Source organism: Antechinus flavipes, chromosome 2 (genome assembly GCF_016432865.1).
Source record: "Antechinus flavipes isolate AdamAnt ecotype Samford, QLD, Australia chromosome 2, AdamAnt_v2, whole genome shotgun sequence".
Lineage (NCBI taxonomy): Eukaryota > Metazoa > Chordata > Mammalia > Dasyuromorphia > Dasyuridae > Antechinus > Antechinus flavipes.
In genome coordinates this window covers 453,036,492-453,057,619 of record NC_067399.1, presented here as the reverse complement: position 1 = coordinate 453,057,619, position 21,128 = coordinate 453,036,492, and the positions used below count along the sequence as shown (strand labels likewise).

General features: G+C 44.3%; 1 protein-coding gene across 1 annotated transcript; it reads left to right on the top strand.

Moving 5' to 3' along the window:
- Nucleotides 1-446: 446 nt before the first annotated feature.
- On the top strand, nucleotides 447-16,353 carry SCRT2 (scratch family transcriptional repressor 2). Its single transcript, XM_051979467.1, has 2 exons — nucleotides 447-1,597; nucleotides 13,201-16,353. The coding sequence occupies exons 1-2, from the start codon at nucleotides 1,456-1,458 to the stop codon at nucleotides 13,965-13,967; spliced, it is 909 nt and encodes a 302-aa protein (XP_051835427.1). The 5' UTR covers nucleotides 447-1,455; the 3' UTR covers nucleotides 13,968-16,353.
- Nucleotides 16,354-21,128: the final 4,775 nt, after the last annotated feature.

Genomic DNA, 21,128 nt, shown 5'->3' with positions numbered 1-21,128 from the left:
AAATGAATTATTTTATTATTTGTGAATATGAATGGCTGAGCTGTCCTGATCAACCACTTTCCTAGCTGCTGGAGATGGGGGGAGGTGGAGGGGACAGAGGCTGGAGGGTGTATTTTAGTCCTCTTTTACCCTTTACTTCTCTTTCGTTTCCCAACCCCCAATTCCTGGCCAAAGAAAGTTCTGTCTTAAACCTGACCTGTTTGGCAGTTAAGCACAAACCCACTAAAGAAGAGGGGGAGGGACTGCTTTCTTTTTCTTTAAGGCACTGTCCTGGCCACTACCCTGGCTGTTCCATGATTTGGGAAACAAGAAAGCCAGAAAGGAAGAAGCAATTTAAAGCAGATGGGCAGTGGGTGATCTCACTGTTTCTTCCTTCTATTCCTCTCCCTTTCCCTCCCCCTCCCTTCTCCTCAGGCCTCCTTCTTCCTCCTCTTTTATATCCCTCATGCTTCTTTCTGCCCCTTCCCCTATGAATTTGTCCCTCCTCCTCTCTCCAATTCCCTTTCTCTATTTTCTCTACTCTAGCCAGCTGGTTTCCTGTTTTTCTCTTTTCCCAGGCTTCTGTCTCTTTATTTTCTTTTTTCTTCCTGATTCCTTGTCTTTATTCCCCTCCAGCCCTGAATCTATGTGTGTCTCCTTGTCTTTCTCTCATCTCTCTCTCTTTCTTTTTTCTTGGTCTCTAGGTGTCCCTGTCTCTTTTTGCCGTTCTCTCCATCTCTTTCTCCCTTCCCCTTTTCTTATTCTTCAGCTCTGTATTTTGGTCTCTCTTTGCCTTCCTCTTTGTCTCTGGCTATCTCTGTCTCTCCTAGTCTTTCTCCTCATCTCTTTCTCTCTCCTCCATCCCACTCCCCCCACTCTTGTTCTTGAGCTCTGAGTCTGTCTCTCCTTGTCTTTTTATTTCTCTCTGTGTGTATGTCGTTCTCTTTCTCTCTCGGTCTCTCCCTCCCTCACTTTCTCTGCTCCTGCCTCTGCTTGCTCTGTGCCTCCCTCCCCAGCTCGCCTGCTCTCTCTGCTCTGCTCCGCTCTGCTCTCCTCCCTGCCTGCCCGAGCAGCCGGTTCATGGGGAATGTGAATGATTGTCCTGAGGGACATTTGATGGATTAGAGAGCTAAACAGTTCCATTGCGAGAGGACCACCTGATCTCCAGCCTGCGTCCCATATAAAGCCGGCAGCCGGACTGCTGAGCTCAGCGAGTGTGCCAGGCAGCGCCGCCTCCCCTCCCCTCCCCTCCCCTCCTCTCCTCTCCGCCCGGGCCCTCCCTGCCTCGCTGCCTAGGGACCGCATGCGGGTAGTGCAGGGAGCTGTCCAGTGCTGAAGAGCCCGCTCTGTAAGGCAACAGCATCCACTTTCCTCCAGCCTGCAGCCCCTGTATCCCCAAGCCTTCCCCCCTCCCCTCCCAAGGCCCCACTGAAGTTCCCCGCCGGGCCGACTCTGGCTCCGGCTCAGCACAGCACCATGCCCCGCTCCTTCTTGGTGAAGAAGATCAAAGCAGATGCCTTCCAGTGTAGCAGCGTCCCAGCTCCCAGCTACCACCCCCTGGGATCCGCATATGTGCTGCCGGGCTCCAGGGGGGCAGCCGGCCCCGCCGGGGACAGCGGTGAGTGGAGCCTCGGAAAAGGAGGAGGGGGTTGTGGGGGAGGTTCCGAGAAAGGGGCAAGTCCTATGGGCTGGAGATTCGGAAAGGGAGATCCTGGTCCTCCTTTCCATCCAAATCTGGGGAACCTCCCAAAGTGAGGATACCCCACATACACCGCCAACTCCCAGGAGAGCTACAGTGGGAGAAAAAGAGCGTTAAGCAGAACAGAGTCGATACAAAGGAAAAAGTCGTTTGGGCGTCTGCCCTGGGCCATGCTCCCAGACTTTGAAAGTTGCAGCCCTGGACTAGGCTGGGCTGAGAAATAAGGGAAGGGAGAAACCCCTGGACCCCTAAGTGGGCACAGATATAGTTAGAAGTATGGAGTCCCTTTCACATATTGGGGTGCTGGTCTTGGGAGTGACCCAGATCAGAGTCAGGGAATAAATCTTGGTTTGGGAATCAACTATGCATGTAGTTAGTGATCCTGCCCACACAGTTCATGTGGACATAAAGCCCGCTGGTCAGCAGTGATCAACTGGCTCAAGATTTTGACCTCTATTTGAGTCTTCTTAAAGTGGAGACTCGGGTGGAGGAAAACCACTACTCTCTCTTTCCTGGCTCTAAGAATTTTCAACCTATATTGGGTTAGATGCAAAACTAGCTCCCTCCTCTTCCCTCCCCCCCCACCCCCTGTGAGCTTTTGTTACCCTCAGTCATATACATCCAGAAGGCAAGATCTTACCAGGACTTAGCCAGAGAAAGAGGTTTTAATCAAAGGGTTTATCCAGGGAAATAGCTACAGATCTCTGAAATAAGCAAGTTTGTGTTGAGAGGGAGGAAGATAACATCCCAAATTGTTTCTCCTTCCTATTCCTGCTGTTATCTCTTCCTGACCCATCATCTGGGTCTTCTTAGGGTGAGTTTGTAAAAGGAAATGGAATCTGTTAAAGGGTGTGAGTGGAGACATTCAGTTGAAGGGGGTTAAGAGACTGAGACTTCTGAAGGAGTGAAAGAAAGCTAGTGTCTCCCTAGGGCCCTCTCCAAGAATCAGAAATGACAAAAGGTTTTCCTTTGGTGAGCCCCTACTGGGCAGGTGCACAGGGAGGAGATATCACTTTGGCAGGGAAAGGTCTGGCATCAGCTGGTGACATCGGCTTCCGGGCTGTGTGTGTGTGTGTGTATGTGTGTGTGTGTGTGTGTGTGTGTGTGTGTGTGTGTGTGTGACAGAAGGGGAGAGGGAGAAAGCAAAGAAGAGAAGAAAGAGCTCAGGGACTAGAGAAAGAATGAAGAGAGAAAAAGCAAGAAGGTGTAGATAGAAAGCAAAATGGCACCACTGAGTCAAGATGACCCGGTTCCTCCAAGAATCCTAAACCACTCACTTCATTCCTTTAGTCTTCCAGATAGGGTCAGAAAATTGAACAGGAGATGAACATTTATGACCTATCCAAGGTCAAAGAAGTTAGTGGTAAAGACAGGCCCCCTATCTAGACCCGAAAGTCCTCTCCCCCACAACATACTTCTCCTTGCTAAGACCAGTTCTCTTCTGGACAAGGTCCAAATTCTTCTGGGAGGATCCAGGAAAAGAACAGAAACACCTAAGGATAACTAATAAGAAGGGACAAGGAAGGTTCATTTGCTGGCTCTCTTCAGCTTCTGTCCATACTGGTCCAGGAGAAAAGACTGAAGGGGGAGGAAGAGAAGCAGGATTTTGCCAGAGAACATCTTTTCTCTGAAGTAATCTTATTTTCCATCCCCCAATCCAATTCCCAAGAGAAGGAGTAGTTGAAGCATTTTCTATATTTGAATTGCCTCCTCTTTACCCCTCACCAAACACCAGAGCAGAACAAAGCCCTTTGGCCTGGATCTCCTCCCCCATAACTCCCCCTCCCTCTACATTTTCCTCTCCCCTGGGGAACAGAGTGGAGAATCACATAATCATAGAATAATAGACCAGGAAGGGCTTTTAGAACATAAAACAAGCAGTGTTAGAGCTAGACAGGACTTTACAGAACATCTAGTTCAATACTATCATTTTATGGATGGGGGAAACTGAGGCCATAAACCACTGTATTCTTTCCCTTTTGTTCATGATTAAGGGGATTGAATGGGAGAGATTTTAAGCCTGGAATGAATCAAAGATAGTAGAAAGGTATCACAAAAAGATCCCACAGGCAACTGGGAAATTGAAATCTGAGATGGGGTAGGGGGAGGAAAGGAGAGTTAGAAGGAAAAGTGAAATCAGAGAGAAACTGGAGGCTCCCACCTCTGTCATCCTAAGCCTTACCCTTTCTGACTTTGTTTCTCAAAGCAGGAAAAAAAACTCTGGAGAGAATATGAACTCTTTCATCTCCAGAAACTACAAGAGGGCACCATGATTGTGCAGGCTAGGGTCAGAGCTGGAAGGGAAGGGTCTTAGGAGGGAAAAGGTACTTGACCCGTTAGGATTTCCAAAGATCCAAAATTTATTACTGCCTTGGCATCCAGAAGCTTGTGCTCAGGTTGAACATTTCACTCAAGCCAAAGAGAACTTAGTATTTGCAAGATGACCCTCTTGCTGACAAAACCCAATTCTACCTTGTCTATGTGTATAGCCAGTGTAGCTATAAAGGCTTCAAGCAGTGACCCTACAGGCCAGCATCCCTAAGAATTGATATACCTGGGTATAAAGGGGCTGATAAAGCTGGAGACCTAAGAACCTCAGGATGCCACCTGTGGGGGAGGGGGTAATTGATAGGGGAAATGATTCTACCCCTGGGACCTTCAAGGAGGATGGTGGGATTCAAAAAGGCTAGGGCTGGTGGGTGGGCGCCTGTTTTCTCCGATCTCCCGGAAATAACCTTGCTGAACGTTTGAGGGAAGTGTGAAAAATTGCTGAGCTGAGCGCTTTCTCTCCCAGCGTGTGTGACTGTGCTGTGTAAACAAGGAGAAAGAGAGGAGAAGAGAGGGGAGGAGAGGGGAGGGAAGAAAGGAGGAGGGAAGATAGGAGAGGGAAGGGGGGAGGAGGAGCCCTGGGGCTGCAGACAGTTCCAGTTATTAGAAAGATCCTCTTACAAGGACTGCCTGCATTTTGCAGCTACTCAGCTAGGCTGGGGTGGAAGGGAAAGATGCAGGAAGGGTCAAAGGGAGAAAGGGAGGGGGAACAAGAGAGAGAAAAGTCCATGCCACAGTGAGGAGGGGGCATGGGCAGAGGAACAAAGACTGAACTGAAGCACCCCCAAAGGGAAAGGAAAGGAGGCTAGAAGCCTACTAGAGAAAGGAAGATAAGAGACCCTCCGAGGCTACCCAGATTAATGGGGCCATATCCCAATCCCCTGATAATAGCTAGAGTTGCATTTGAAAATAAGTGAAAGAGCAATTTGTATACAATCATAACAATCTCACATCTGTTTAGTTTTCAAAGCCTTTTCGTGCCTATGATCTCATTTGAGCTCCACACCAGCCCTACAACACTTATCTTCTCTGGACCTCTATTTCTCCCATCTATAAAGTGAGGCAGTTGGGTCCATGGTCTCTGAGACTTCTTCCAGCCTAATGCATAATACTTACCCCAAGACCCAAGACTTTCTTTCAGGGAGGGCTGGAGAGGATGAGGCAAGTATTGAAGTTGGAAAAAATAATTTAGACTCAGGTTTAGCAATCCAGGTTTCAGGATCTTATGCTCCCCAGTCTCTAAGAAGCAAATATTCAGATCCATGTGGAAATGACTTCTGGGGCTCCCTTTCAATATGATTTGGGGATAATCACATCTTAGGGTTTCTCCTCCCTTTCTTATCTCACACTTCCATAATGTTCGTTCTCACTCTTTCACTACCACATTCCTCCTTAAGATCCTATTCCCCCCGCCATACACACAAAGACAGAGACAGAGAGACACACATACACTTCTGTTCTTTGTCTCATCTACTATATATGCCTCTTCTTCTGTCCCACTCTCCCTGTCTCACTATGTCTCTTTCTGTCTTCCAAGTTCATCTTTTTCATTCTCTTTCAATCTGTTCTTCTTAATATATAATTCTTCATACATTCTAGAATATTAGCATTGGAAGAAATTTTAGAGATCATTTGAGTTCTACCTCCTTCTCATTTTACTGACGAAAACACTCGAGCCCAAAGCAATAAAGTAAATCCCAAGGTCACAAAGTGAGTTTGAAACAGTTCCAATTGAACCCAGGAACTATGATTACAGAGCCAGTACTCTTGCCACTAATTTTAATAATAATGTGACATAGCTAGCACTTATGAAGGCTTAAGGCTTACATCTATGTCACGTTGCCTCCTGTGGAGGTCCTTTCCAACTCAGAAATGCTTCTTTTTCTATAGTATGCCCTCTCTTTTTTTTCTTTCTCTCTTTCTCCTATTGCCACTTTTATGTACTCTCTTTCTATCTGCCTAACTGAGACACTGGTTTACTCTTTTTTGGAGATGCACAACTAACCTTTCCATCTCTTCTCCCAGTGCCAGGAGGTATGTATGCAGAGGGAGGGAAGCTGATGCTTGGAAGTATAAGGCTTAGCCAAGACACTCCACAACCATCTGCCCCCCAAGAAATTCAGACCTCTGAGAGTTTAATCTGCTTCTTGTTTCCCCAAGAGGTCTCCTCACAAGCACTGTGAGTCCTAGGCCAAAACACTTCATACTCTTACCCTGCCCTCAGAGTGGGGACTCCCCACCCCTTCAAAAACAAAACTATAGTTCATAAGTCTCAGCTTCTCAAGAAACTAAGCTTGAATGGGGATGATGAAGGATCAATGCTGAAGCAATAACGCATTTCTCTCTCCTCTATGGGATACATTAACAATCCCCTAGTGTCGGAGGGAGTTCTCCAACTCTTGCCCATACTTTTATCTATTTGACCACATTACATCAACAGGCTGAACCCTCCTCGCCTCCTGCTCAGGATGGCGCCACAGATACTGATAGGAAATTATTTTAGTCCAGAGCTTGAGAGGCTTCTAGGTGTCTCTGGATGAAGCATCAGTCACAAGTCACAAGTCCCTCTATGGACAGAGACCTCCCAGGCACTTGATCAGAAAAGAAAAAGGAAATCCAGAGAGGGTTGGGTAAATACTCAAGGTTACTCAGTGAGCACTGCAGGGATTCTCAATCTGATGTTTTCCGGTCCTGTTTCTGTTCACTCCTCCTGCCTACTACACACACACACACACACACACACACACACACACACACACATCCCACTTCCCATTCTAGTCACTCTCAGTACTCAACCAGAAATCAAGCGACCTAAATCTAGTCCAGATGTGAAACCTCAATGCATGACTTGGACAAGGTACTTCTATCCAGGTCTCATTTGCCCTCTACCAAATAAGAAAGTTAAACTAATTCTTAGATCCTTCTAACCTCAAGATCCTCTTATATGCCCTTATTGTCAAACTATTGCAACGATTTCCTACTAATTCAGCATAACTGAGAATCCCACAAGTTCCTCTAAGACTCAAGGTAAAGTCAAGGAAGAAGGAAGAAAGGAAAAAGCAGGGGGAGGGAGGAGAAAATGGAGAGGGAAAGGAAAGAGAAAGAGGAGAGGGAGAGAATTACAAAGACTGAGAGAAAGGGACTTCGGATTCAGACCTGAGACTAAATCCTGGTTCTGACAGTACTAAATTTCAATGTTCCATTTCTCCTCTGATCCTGTTTCCTCTCTGCTCAATAAGATTAATAGCACTTGCATTTCCTACTTCACAGGGCTACTGTGAGGAAAGTACTATATAAACCACAGTGATATTAAAATGTGAGTTACTAATATTATAAAGATAGGAGCAAGTGAGGGAGAAAGGGAATTAACTGAAGATTCACAGTAGACACTTATCTCCCTTCCCATCTCTCCTTCTCACCACATTTCAATCTCCAGGGTCTTGGTGTGATCAAATCAGTCCCAGGATCACAGAACGAAGAGTTGGAAGGGACTTCAGAGATCATCTGGTTTAATCTCCTCATTTTCACAGAGAAAACTGAGGCTCAGAGGTTAAGTGATTTGCCCAGTTACAGTCACTAAGCAGCAAGTCAAGATTTTAAAGCCAGTCCTCTGATTACAAACCCAGTATTTTTCCCATACTACTTTGCTATCTAGAAAAGACTACAGATATATTTGCACTTTTCATGGTTCTGTGTCACAGAGAGCAGAGATTTTGGAGTCAGAAGTCTTGGGTTCAAATTCACCTATCAATCACCTGTAGAAAGCTATTTAATATCTTTTGGGCCTTAGTTTTCCCATCTACAAAATGAAACAGATCAACTAGATAACCTTAAAAAAATCAAACTGAATATTGTGTAATTATCATGATCACATTTATCCCTAAAGAAAAAACAGATAAGAAAATGAATATAGAGAAACATATTTCTTGGAACATTGCATGTTCTGTTAGATCCAATTGATGAGACGGTTCATTTTGCTGAAGTAATTTTCTTTTCTTTCTTTTTATTATTTTTTGTTATGAAATGGCTCAATGAGTAGGGAAGGCAAGGAGAGATCTCTTAAGGAATAAAGATGAGGTAAAATGAATATCTAATTAAAGATACAATTTAACATAACAGTTTAACTATCACTAAACATTTTTACATTTTTGTAATGAAATTATAAATTTTCTGACCTGTAATTTCCCTTCTAATTTAAATTTCACTATTTTAGGAGACTATCCTCCTCATTCTACTCTCATGTCATCCAGGCCAGGTTGTCTCCAATTTCCTGTCCAAACTCATGATTATTCCTGTCATAATAGGCAGCCCCTATCAGAATGTGGCCCCAAAATGTGGGTGATATTTTTGAGCAAATGCCTAGGAATTACTCAAATAAATAATAATAAGAGGGGAAAAACGCCAAGCCCTGTGCCCAGGGCTGGGCACGCAGGCGCGGAATGGGCTATTTTTATCTCCAGTTGCTGCTGACAGACCCAGCCTTCTGCTCAGTTGGCTAGAGACAATTTGAGGCTTGAGGCCCCAGCACAGCCAGCCAAAGTGCTCTAAATATACCCATGCAACAGTCACTGCCTGCCACTGAACTGGCTGAGGGGCTCATCAAAAAAGGTCAGTCTTCCACCTAGGACTTCCCTAAGGTTCTTGATGCAAAGGCTTATGTTGATTTTGACATAGCCTCGAGTTTCCCAAATTCCCCCAAAACTTAGAGTAAGCTAAGAGAGAGTCCATATGGTATCAATGAAAGTACACAACTGTGAGCTAGAAGAAGCCTTGGGTTCAAATTCCGACCCAAATATCAGTCTATTGTATGACTTTGATCCAGTTACTGCCTTTTTCTAGGACCCAGTTTTTACCTCTGCAAAATGAAAGAGTTGCTTTCTCAGAAGCCATCCAACTCCTTTAGTGCAATGAAAATGACCATGGCCCTGGGTCCCTAGTCTTCAAATAATAAGCTATATGATTGTAAGCAAGTCATATCTGTTTTTTAAGCCTGTTTCCAATTCTGGAAAATAGAATAATTTTTGCATTCCCTAAGACTCAGAAAAATACTTTGCAACCTGTAAAGTAGAATTCAAATAGGATCTTGTATTAGTGTGCTTTTAGTCTTCCAGAGGCTACAAAGATTACAGGGAGCAATGGCACTTGAAGTGCCTATCAGTTCACTAGCAAGAAGTCTTGCTAGTGCCTGGCATGTCACAGGATCTCACTGAAAGTCTAGTGACTGACAGAGAAAGGTGTGGCACTATGAGGATGGTCCTTCTGATAGAATCTTCAGGTAAGTGTAGGTGCCAGAGTGAGAACATAATACATTAGCGGTCCAACACACATAACAAGTTTTGTCCAGTGAATCTGAGCAAGCTCAGCCCTGCCTACCATACCATGGCTTGAGTTTCCTGAAATCTTCAGGAAGACCCAAGGAAGCAGAAGGAAGTGATCTAAATCCATCTAACAGACCCTGCCTATGACCCTAGCAGAGTTGTGGGGTAGCAGGGAAGATATGAGAAAAGAAAATGGAAGGAAAAGATCTATGATATTAGATTAAATAAAGTGGAGGTAAGGAAGAAGAATGTAGAAAGGCTATGAGATCCACTCATTGTCAAAAACTACCTCCCCAAACCAGTTGCAGCCATCTCCAGGAGGTGAGAAATTAGTTTGATTATACAGAGAACCAACGGAAGCAGAAGCTGTCACCCCTCACCTCAAGGACATATTCCCCACTACCCCAAGTTTTGGTCAATATCTTTCCTTTTAGTGAGTAGTTTGTCCTGCTCTGCCTAATTTCTGTATGAGGCACATGATTCCAAGGCAAGGACTCAGAAGGCTACAATACCCATAAGCCACCATAAGAGGGCAATGGAGTAACAGCTCCTTAAGTCTGAAAGAGCTGGACCAGAGGAGGCAAGAGGAGGGAGAGAGCTTTAGGGGCAAGGTTTGAGTCCACTTTATGGAGAGCAGTTAAAGGAATCAATTTGAGAGGTTGTACAATATTATAAAGTAGTTCCCAATCTTTTCAAATATTTATATTCTTTTTTACATTAAAAAATTTATTGTATCTCATAATTGTAGTTGTAATGATGACATTGAAGAAAATGATGAAAATCTAAATTCAGTAATATTTTTAAATGAATTTCTATTTTATGAATCACAAATGCATCTACATATATTTGAAAAATAACAATACACTTATATGGAAGATAGTATTCTATAGAAAACATATTTTGTCATTCACTATTTTGTCATTGCATCATGAAATGGAACCAACGGTCTCCCAAGTCTTTGCTCCACTCCGAGATCCACAGGCTAGGGACATTGATGGAGTCTAAGAGCACTGGATGTAGAGTGAGAAGGCATGGTTTTCAGATCCATTTCTGATACTCTTGCATGAGATGACAATTAATTTCCTCTCTCTGCCCCTCAGTTTTTTCATCTATAAAAACAATAGGACTTGTTTTCCTTACAACAGAGCTACTGCAAAGAAAGTACTTTGCAAACCCCAAAGCAATATAATACAACCTTATAAACATTTACTGAGCACTGTGGAATCAGAAGCCAGATATGTTTACCTCCTAGGATATATTACTACTTCCTACTTATTCTCATTCCAATTCTAGGGAGACTCCAAATCTAGGAAGATTCCTTTATAGATCTGCACAGTACATCTAAATCAAAAACCCTGACATAAGGAGAAGAACTGCATTCTAATCCCAACATTGCCATTAACTCACTATAAGACTCTGGACAAGTCACTCATCCTTTCCTCCTCTGTGGAAAGAAGACTTAAGCTAAATCTGAAAATCCATTTCATCCTATGAGTCTAAAAGCTATTGTGTTACCTCAAGCAAATAACTTTGTCTCTGAGACTCAATAAAATGAGGACAATAATTTCTGCTTCCTTCAAAGGGATGATATGAAAATCAGATGGTATTAAAAAGTGAAAATGCTTTGCACAGAAAGTGTTATACCAAAGTGCCAATGGGGCATTATCTATTAATAAAATTTCACTTCTTAAATCAGTGGGGTCCATAAGATCTTAAGGAACCCCAAATGATGTGCATTTTATATTCTCCTACCTCTAAAAAAGAATGTAAATAGTTAAAAGGGAAATTATATTTGTATGTCTAGCACAGTAAGTACTTAATATTTGTTAGATTGGATTGATTACTAGAGTGAAGGTAAAGGGATTTTCAAGATGACAGTAAACCCCCCAAAGCCCCAGGTCAAATTATGCTTCTTCAGGAGAAACTGAAGCACAAAGGGAGTATGTGACTTTTCCAAGGTAACACGGCAAAGAAACAATCTAATCAGAAAGAGCTCTCAAAAAAGATCTTGAAGACTTCTCTGGAAAGATGTTTTCTTTGGGGCTTGAACTCAGGCCTTCTTAGAGAGGATGAACAAAATGAATTCTAAGGGAGGATTATCCAGTCCTCTGGGGTCTGTAAGGCTACACACAAGGTGGTAGATAGAGACACAAGATCCAGGTGTCCTGGCTCCCAGCCCTAATGCTCTGTCCCCAGCTGCCCCCCTCCCTCTGCTGATTCATTCTGGTGATAATCACCCCATTCATTCCCACATCCCCTCAGCATTTCTGTTCTGCGCTGCCAACAGCTGCCTGCCTTTGCACTGCCTATAGATTTCCTCCTTTTTCATCCTTACCCTTCACTTAACAGTCTGGCCTCACTCCTTCAGAGAAAGGGAGGAAGAAGAGCCTGCAAAAGGGCCTGTCCAGGGGGAGGGACAGAAGGGGCTTGAGTCCTTACACTCTGGACTCTTGGAAACTGAGAAGCTGATTCCAAGAGGACCACCTCATTCTGACCTCCTGAGGGGGAAAATGGTGCTGTTTTAAGTGGAAAACTCAGTTCCCAGGAGCAGGAAAAAAAGTGTAACTGATGATCTAGGAAGGTCCTAACTAAGGCCTACTTTAGTTTTTAACCACTTATCTTGGAATGTAAACTCCTGAGGGCAGACTAAGAATTTCTTTTCCTTCTTTGTAACCCTCTACACACCCTTCTAGTATTCACCCAACAAAGATTCAGAATATCAGAAATGGAAGAGTTCATAGAACATATCACATTAGAACTATAAGGATCAGGAGTTAGCATGGTGTAGGAGAAAGGGCATTGGCATTGCAATCTGAACACTAATGTTTGAATCCTTTATCTGCTATATATGATCTTGGACAAATTTATTAACTTCTCATAGTCATTTTCCTCATCCATAAAAAAAAGTCTTATCCACTTTGAAATGCTATTGAATTTAGAACATGGATTGTTAGAGATGGAAACTTAAAACACAGCATGTGAAAGTTTATGGAGGGCATTTGGAATACAGAGATCATAGAGTTTTTTACTATTTTAAATTTGTTTTTTTTAATTCTGACATATTTTATTTCTTCCTTATGACTCATTTTCAAATATATCCCACTTCCCTTCAATATCCAAAGAGCCCTACCTTTGTAGCAAAAATTTAAAAAAGAGGGGAAAAAATAGTTCAGTAAATCAACCAAAGTATCAATTAGTTCTAACAATACATATAATTATCCATACACATAATCCCCCCACTTCTACAAAGAAAGAAGGGCAGTACTTGCATTTTTCTCATATTTTCTCGGAGTTAACTTTGATCGTTACAATTATACAGAATAAATTACACATTCAGTTTCAAATTTTTGATTCTTTTCATTCACATTATTTTAAAGATGGGATATACTGTTTTACTGGTTCTGTGCTCTTCACTCTGCATCAATTCAAATCAATTCCAAACTCTTCATATTACCTTTTCTTATGGAGTAGTAATATTCCATTGCATGAAAGTATCACAGTTTGTTTATCAATTCACAATGTTTTGTTCTTCAGTCCTGTCTCACTTTACTTGACAAGGATACTGGAGTATTTTGCCATTTAAGGAAATGACTTTGGGCCAGACACTGTCATTGCACTACCCAGCTGCCCAAGCAATGTAGAAAGGAGTAATATACAGTCCAGAAAAAGAAGCGAATGGCCCAAAATTGTGGTAGGAATAATTCTAGGAAGATTCTTGGAGACGGGCCTTCAATAGCAGCTACTGGGAGCAGAGACTTGTGTTGGGGCTCTGGGGTACGTAGTGTGAGGACGGGTCCCTGTCCCCTGGAGCTGACAGTCTGGGAGAGCCTGGCTAACTGTTCCTTGTGTGTGTGTGTGTGTACCTGCTCCACCCAGGCTATGCTCCACACTGCCTTCCGCCCCCCAGCTATGACAGCGAAAAGAAGGCGGGGCTGGAACTGGCGCCGTCGGAAGCTGCGTACCCCCCAGCTACTGAGGAGTACAGCGACCCCGAGAGCCCTCAGTCGAGCCTGTCGGCGCGCTACTTCCGAGGGGAGGCGGCGGTGACGGACAGCTACTCCATGGATGCCTTCTTTATCTCAGACGGGCGCTCCCGGAGGCGCGGGGCTGGGGACGCTCGGGGGGCTGGGGGCGGGAACGGGCCTGGGGGAACTGGGGGTGGAAGCGGGGGGCACCGACATTCGTGCGGTGAGTGCGGCAAGACGTACGCCACGTCGTCCAACCTGAGCCGGCACAAGCAGACACACCGCAGCCTGGACAGCAAGCTGGCGCGCAAGTGTCCGACGTGCGGCAAGGCCTACGTATCCATGCCGGCTCTGGCCATGCACGTGCTCACGCACAACCTGCGCCACAAGTGCGGCGTCTGCGGCAAGGCGTTCTCCCGCCCCTGGCTGCTGCAGGGCCACATGCGCTCTCACACAGGCGAGAAGCCCTTCGGCTGCTCCCACTGTGGCAAAGCGTTCGCTGACCGCTCTAACCTGAGAGCGCACATGCAGACGCACTCGGCCTTCAAGCACTACAAGTGCCGCCAGTGCGAGAAGACCTTCGCGCTTAAGTCCTACCTCAACAAGCACTGCGAAGCCGCCTGCTTCAAAGGCGCTGAGCACGCTTGCACCGCCTCCGCCGCCGCTCTGGACAACTGATTCAGCCCCACCCTCCCGGCCAGGCCCTGCCCGCTCTCCCCTCCTAAAGCTCTCTCGGAGCCCAGGCCCGATCCCGCTACAGTTCAGTTCAAACTCCGCCCTTTCTCCATCCCTAGCTCTAACCTGTTCCCTTTATAAACCCGACCCAGTCTTTTTCCCCGGTCCCCACTTGCTCTACCTAATTCCTCCCGTTAGCATAAATGATAGCCTTTCCCCCAACTAAGGCCTGGCCCAAACTCTCCCTGCCCTACTCCTCCCTTTACAATACAGGGACAGCATAGTCTAAGGACCGCATGTCTTCTTCCCCAGGCCCTCTCAGACCCAAACCCAACCTCTGAAGCTCAGTCCCCGCGAGCCCCAAGCCTTCTCCAGGAACACAACCTTCTTTTCCTGGCCAGGACCCACTTTCCCCTCCCAGGCATTCTTCCTCACCTTCCCTGACATCTCTTTCTATTTCTTTTCTTCTTCATTAGTCCCCCTTTCCCACTTTTTTTTTTTTTTACTGCTTTCCCCAACTTCTCCGGGTGACCTCGGGAGGTGAAGCTCGGAGCAGAATGGGCTCCTGGGGTCTGGGGGCTCAGGATCCTGCTGCTCCCTCCTGCTCCCCTTGCCACCAGCTCAGGGAAAGGGCAGGTTCCCTTCCCCAGTTGTAAGTCCTCTTTTCCCACACTTCTTTCCCTTCCTCTCTGAGCACTTTCCCACTACCCCCCAGTTTCCAGGGGGAGAGAGGGGAGGCCTGGGTCTCTCTGGAGCAGTACCAGAGAGTTATTTATTTATTTGTATTTATCTATTTATTTATTTATTTATTATTCCCTCCGAAATGGGAGTATCCCTCTATGGGAAGGTGAGGCTCTCCAGCTGGACTGGAGATTCTGGCAAGGCTTCTTAGAAGGTGAGGCCCTGACTGAAAGGACTTGAGGATCTGGCTAGGAGTGAAAGGAAAGCACTTCTCTGTGTGTCTAACCTGGGGATATGGGATGAAGTGAGAAAGGGGTCACTTAAGAAAGATGATCTTCAATACAACCTCAGCGTCTGCCCTAAAAAAGGTCTGTGGGTGCTGACGCAGGCACACACACACAGAGCCAACCCCTTGATCTGTGCAAGGTTGGCAGGCTCCAATATTCTCCCCTCATTCTCCTTGACCCAATTCATGCCTTGCCCGAAAAGCTCGGGGCAGAAAAAGGGAAAGACTGGAGGGTTCGTGGGGCAGGTCCCCACTGCAACTCCTCCAAGAAGCCCACCAGGATTGCCCTGCCTATGAAAAGTCCTAATTCATATTTGTTCTTTATGCTGTTTGTGGAGGGAAGTGGAGCCTCCAGAGGACTGGGGTGAGGTGGGGCAATCCCTGGGGTTAAGGGAAGAGGCCACAGCTGCCCCAAACCCACACCCATCCCACTTATTGCCCGCACACCTTTGAAATGAAAGGCAGGAGGCCGCCTTCCAAGTCTATGCAACTTTCCCAGCAGAAAGGGGTCCCGAACCCCTAAAGGGGCCAGCCCCCAGCCAGGACCTCACATCCTGCCTCCTACCTCCCCTGATGGCGGCGCAAAACGGCCGGTGCCCTCTCTCTAGAGCCACCGTGCCCACACCCTTTGCATGCCTGCAGAGGTATCACAAGCACACGGCCCCGCCCAGGGCCCTCTTCCCCCTCCCCTGCAGGGCCGCACACGCCTCCGTAGTGCATGGGCCCCAAACCCCGCTTTAAGCACACGTTTCCGTCCCGCATCTCCCCCCCCCCCCCCCCGCAATAGCTTCACACCCAGATAGTAGGAAGAGGAGTCCCTATTCATTTCCCCCCCCAACCCCCCCGGGACACGGGGTGGGCTTCCCCAAATGGAAAGGTTCAGCTCTCAAGTACTAGGAGGGGAGGGTAGCAGAGAGAGAGTTATTGTAATCTTTTTCTCTCCGATGTTATAGCAGATTGCATTGGAAAGAGCCCCGGACAGGGAATCAACAGACCTGGGTTCTAGTCACTGCTCTCTGCCGTGTGACTTTAGGCAAGTCACAGAACCTCTCCAGACCTCAGTTTCCTCATCTGTAAAATGAGGGAGTTGGATTAGACAGCCTTTACTTTCCAGCTCTGACCGTCTATGGTTCTAGGCCCTTCCCTGGGAAGAGAGACTGGGGTGCAGGGCGGGGGGAGGAGGGTATTGTAGAATCGATTCCCAATGTGTGTTTATATTGTAAATAGGAACTTCCAACAGCAATAATTTTCCATGCATGTTCGGCTTTTTGGCCAGATTTTGTACAAGCGCCTAGCGCTCCCCACTCCCGCCCCCAACCCTTTCCTGCGCGGGCCATTACTTCAAGGCTCTCTTGCCCCGCCCCCGCCGGCAGTATTACTTGTAATGCAATTCAGGGATAATAAAGAAACTTCAGCCACTTAGTCTGCGCCTAATGTGCTGTCTCATAGACCCGGGAAGAATGGGCATCGGGTACCGCCCCTCCTAGCTCTTCTCCTCAGCGGTCAAAATAAGGTCACTGGGTGAACACAAAATTCTAGATCTTTCCTTTGGCAATTTGGGGGTAGGCACCCTTAGGGACATCTGGACAGCTCCTCCATGCTTTCACCTCAGACTAGACAAATTGCTCTTCTCTGAGCTTCGGTTTCCTCTAATAGAGTTAGCTTAGGCCTGACTCTAAGATCCTTCCAATTCTGACATTTTGTGATTGTAAGAAAAGGTCCTCCCATCTCCAGGATATGAGCTAGTCAGAGATTTTATTTTTGAAGGATCTACTCCCAGAGTAGTCCATATCTAGGAGCCCTTAAAGATCCATAAAAGAGGGATCACTGTTGGATTTTCTGAGGTCAAGGAAGGAAGGAAGGAAGGAAGAAAGGAAAGAAGGAAGGGAGGAAGGAAGGGAGGGAGGGAGAGAGAAAGGGAGGAAGAAAGGAAGGGAGGGAGGGAGGGAGGAAAAGAAGAAGAAAAAGAAAATAGGACACCAAAAAAAAGGGAAACAAAATGTGAATTTTTTAAATTAAAAAATGTGGGGGGTTTTCTTTTTCCTGTGCAAATGAAATAATAATTGAGGTATGTGTGTGTGTGGGGGGAGGGAATTTAACTTCTCTGCAGCATCTTACACTTAATAGGAAGTTTGGGGAGAATAAATGTTCTTTCTCAAAAGTTTGATGTTGGTGCTAAATTTGGGATCCCCTGAGCCTGAGGCAGAACCTCTTCATGGTGGGGGGGAGAGCGCAGGAAACCCCTGCCCTCATATTGCCTTCATTTCTTCTCTAAGGAGCTCTGAATGATAGACACATATGGTTTCATTCTTTCTTTCCATCTGCCTGCCTATCTAAGAAAGGAAAAGATTAAAGCAGAGAAAGTGAATCAGTCTTACTAAGTTTCTCTAGTAGACTACAGTTTGCACTTTAATAGGACATACAGAAAATAACATGAAATAATGACTCTGCCCTTAGGAAGTCCACAGTTTAAAGAAAGGTCATCATTAGAGACCAATATCATATATTGTAATAGCAGTAATTGTCATTTATATAGCATTTTAAAGTTGCAGAAAGGCTATACACACAATTATTTTAATTCTTATAACAGCCCTGTTTTAAGTAGATACTTTGAGTCTTATTATCCCCCTTTTATAGATGAGAAAACTGAGGTTCAGAAAGCACAGAAAAAATAAGTCATATAGCTAAGAAGTTTCAAAGATAACAGAGATGACAATCCAGGTCTCTCCTGATTCTCAATCCCTGGAGCTCTTTCCATTATTAAGTATCAGGAGACCTGGGTCCTACATCTAATCCTGTGTCATCTTGGACATAGGATCATAGATTGGAACTGAAAGAAAACTTCAGTGCTATCTAACCTAATTACATAATTTTACAGGCAAGGAAGCAGAGGACTAGAGAAGCAAATGACTTACCCAAGGTCACACAGACAGTAAATAAATACCAGAGCCAGGATTCTAGCCCAGGTGCCTGGGCTCCTTATCCAGCACTCTTTCCACAGCACACCAATTGTGCTTATCTTTTCTCTCTGTAAAATGAGGAGTTTGTAAATGTGGACAGCATATTCTAAGGAAACCTGAGAAAAAGACTTGGAAGTGAGAATGAGCAAAACTAATCTGAAGGATGGAATAAACTAGTCTGGATAAAGTGGAGAATTTGTAAAAGAAGGGAAGTGGGAAATGAGTTTGAAAATGTAGACTAGAGTCCGAAGGCTTGGATCCAGATGACTCGTAAGTCCCTTCTATCTCTAAAATCAATGGTTTTTATGATGTTGAAAGCCACTTTTTTTTTTTTTAGCAGAGGAGATGATTTAAGGAAAATGGTGTTTTAGGATAATTAATTTAGCCACAATATGACAAGTAGTTTGCAAAATAGAGACCAAAAGCAAGAAAATTAATGAAGTTATTGCAAAAATCCAGGTAAGAGGTGACAAAGTTCATGAAAATGTGCGTTGGTTTAAGAATGGAAAATTTCTAATCACTTTTCTGTGTTCCAAATGACTCATTACAATTATGCAGGGTCTAGTAGAAGTAGCATGATCAGACCAAGCAGCTTTGTTTCAACCATCTTCAGGTCTTTTTAGAATAGCTGCTGCATGATGAAGATGCAAAATCTGAATACAGTTGGATTTATTTCTCTTAAATTTCTGGGTATTGTGGGACCAATTGATTAAAAAGAGATCAGCATTTATTTATTGAGTACCTAGTATGTCGAAGCCATCTTGCCAAGCACTGTGACTTTACAGGGAAGTAAAAATAATTCTCACTTTCATCTAATTGGTACCAAAGGAATTTACTGTGATAATAAGGGACAAGACTAGTGAAAGTAAAAAGGTTGTTAAGAATGCCTGGTATCCAGTAGATCTTGAGAGTAGGGACTAGAGTTTCACTTTTGTCTTTATAACCTTGATGCCTAGCACAAATTCCAGGTGCTTAATAAATGCTTGTTGACTAATTGAATGCAAAGTAAGATACAGTGCCTTTATGTGTGAATGAATTAACATTATAGTAATTCAGATGAGAAAAGGATCATCAGTTATGGGTCTAAAATTCTGTTATCCTGTGACTAGATGACTTCCAGGTTCCTTCCAGGCTGATACTCTTAATTTGTATAATATAGGATATAAGTGTAATAGGAAAATGAGATGACAGTGTGGGCTAAAATGGGTTGTGAGAGATGGGTAGAATTTGGAGGCACTGGAATTTGGAAAGAAAGTATTATGAGCAGTAGACCCTGAGATATTGTCCTATTTGTATAAAAAGAAGGAAATTATGTTTGGCAATATTGAGGGAGGAAGTGAACAACTATTATCTTAACTCTCACAAACTTAAGAATGGAAGGAAATTCCTCAGTCTAGTCCATCACATTTATTATGCAGATAAAGAAATTGATGAGACATAAAAAAAAATGTAAATGGTTTCATTTAAAGAGAAGGAACTGGAACCCAGATGCCCAGACTCTCACACCAGGGCTCTAACTTCCATGCTGGTCTCTCATTTGTCCTTTGCATTTAGGTAATATGCAGCAAAATTGATGAACACCTAGCTCTACTACTTGTTACCTATGTGATTCAAACCACTGCTCCTCCCAAAATCTCATTTTCCTCCTCTATAAAATGAAGAAGTTAAACTGGACAATCTCTAAGGTCTCTCCCAACACTATATCCTATCATCTCCAAGAGAGTGAAAGGCTGAGAGGGTTTCTATGTCCAAAGCTGGACTGCCAAACCACTTACCATTCTGAAAACATTCCCAATTCAGGTTCATATCCAAAACAGAGCATGAATTAGTGATGCTTATTGATGCCGGCAGGCCTGCCGGGGTAGAAGCAAATACTCATTGCTTTTGCCTCATCACAAGCAACCCCCAACCTTCTCCCCTCACTCGGGGTACACAGCTTTAAGAGTCTACCAAGGCAGCTGTATCTATTCTCGTTATTCCCATCCTACTGATATCCCAGTCCTCACTCCCATTCCCAAAAACCTGATTCCTTCTGCTTTAAATGAAGAGACCCACATAGACAAAGAGCAGATGCTATCACCTTCCCAAACACCAATGGGTAACCTTGAAGTCTCCTAGATTCAGTCACTGACAATTCTCCCTCTCCTGCCCTTGTAGACATGCTTCTTACATTCTAAAATACTCTATCTTTATCATGGGCTAAAAATATGATACAGAACTCCATCAGACTTGCCCACCTAGACATCGTTCCTCCATGCTAATGTTAAACCAACAGTGGCCAGCTTGGGCTTGAAAGCAAATATAGCTGTGGTTGCTATCAGATTATTGTGGACCAGGTCATTTCCTTTCTATAGGAGCAGAAAGGGGACTACAGAGACCTGCTTCTGGGTCACAGCTAACAGCTTGAAAGTTGAAGTAAATAAGCCTGATATTGATAGTAGGAGATCCAGGAAACTTAGGCATGAACTTCCCATTCAGCTAGGTGATACAGTGGATAGAGCACTGGGCCTAGAGCAGGAGGACCTGAGTTCAAATCCTGCCTCAGCTATGTGACCCTAAGCAAGTCACTTACAACAGTGAAGTGCCTCCATTTTTTTCATCTATAAAATGCGGTAATAATAGCACCTACCTCTCATGATCGTTGTGAAGATCAAACGAGATAATAATTATAAAGTGCTTGGCACACAGAAAATATATATAAAGTTTAGCTATTATTTATTTATGCAACCCCTCACTGAGTCATTCAGTTACCATTTATTAACATTTGTTATGTGCCCTAAAGCCTTTGACTGTGTGGATCACAACTAAATGTGGCAAGTCCCCAAAGAGATGGAGTACCAGATCATCTTACTTGTCTCTTAAGGAACCTATATTCAGGAAAAGAAGCAACAATTACAACTGAACATGGAACAATTGACTAATTTAAGATTGGTGAAAAAGTACAACAAAGCCATATATTGCCACCTTATTTATTTAACTTGTATGCAGAATAAATCATGTGAAATGCTAGATAAGATAAATCAAAGGCTAAAATTAATTCTTCTGGGAAAAATATCAACAATCTCAGATATGCAAACAATACAATTCTGATGGTAGAAAGTGAAGAGGAATTAAACCTCTTGATGAAGGTGAAAGAGGAAAGTGTAAAAGCTGACTTAAAACTTAACATTAAAAAAAATTAAGATCATGACAATTGGTCCTATCACTTCCTGGAAAACAGAGGAAAAAGAAATAGAA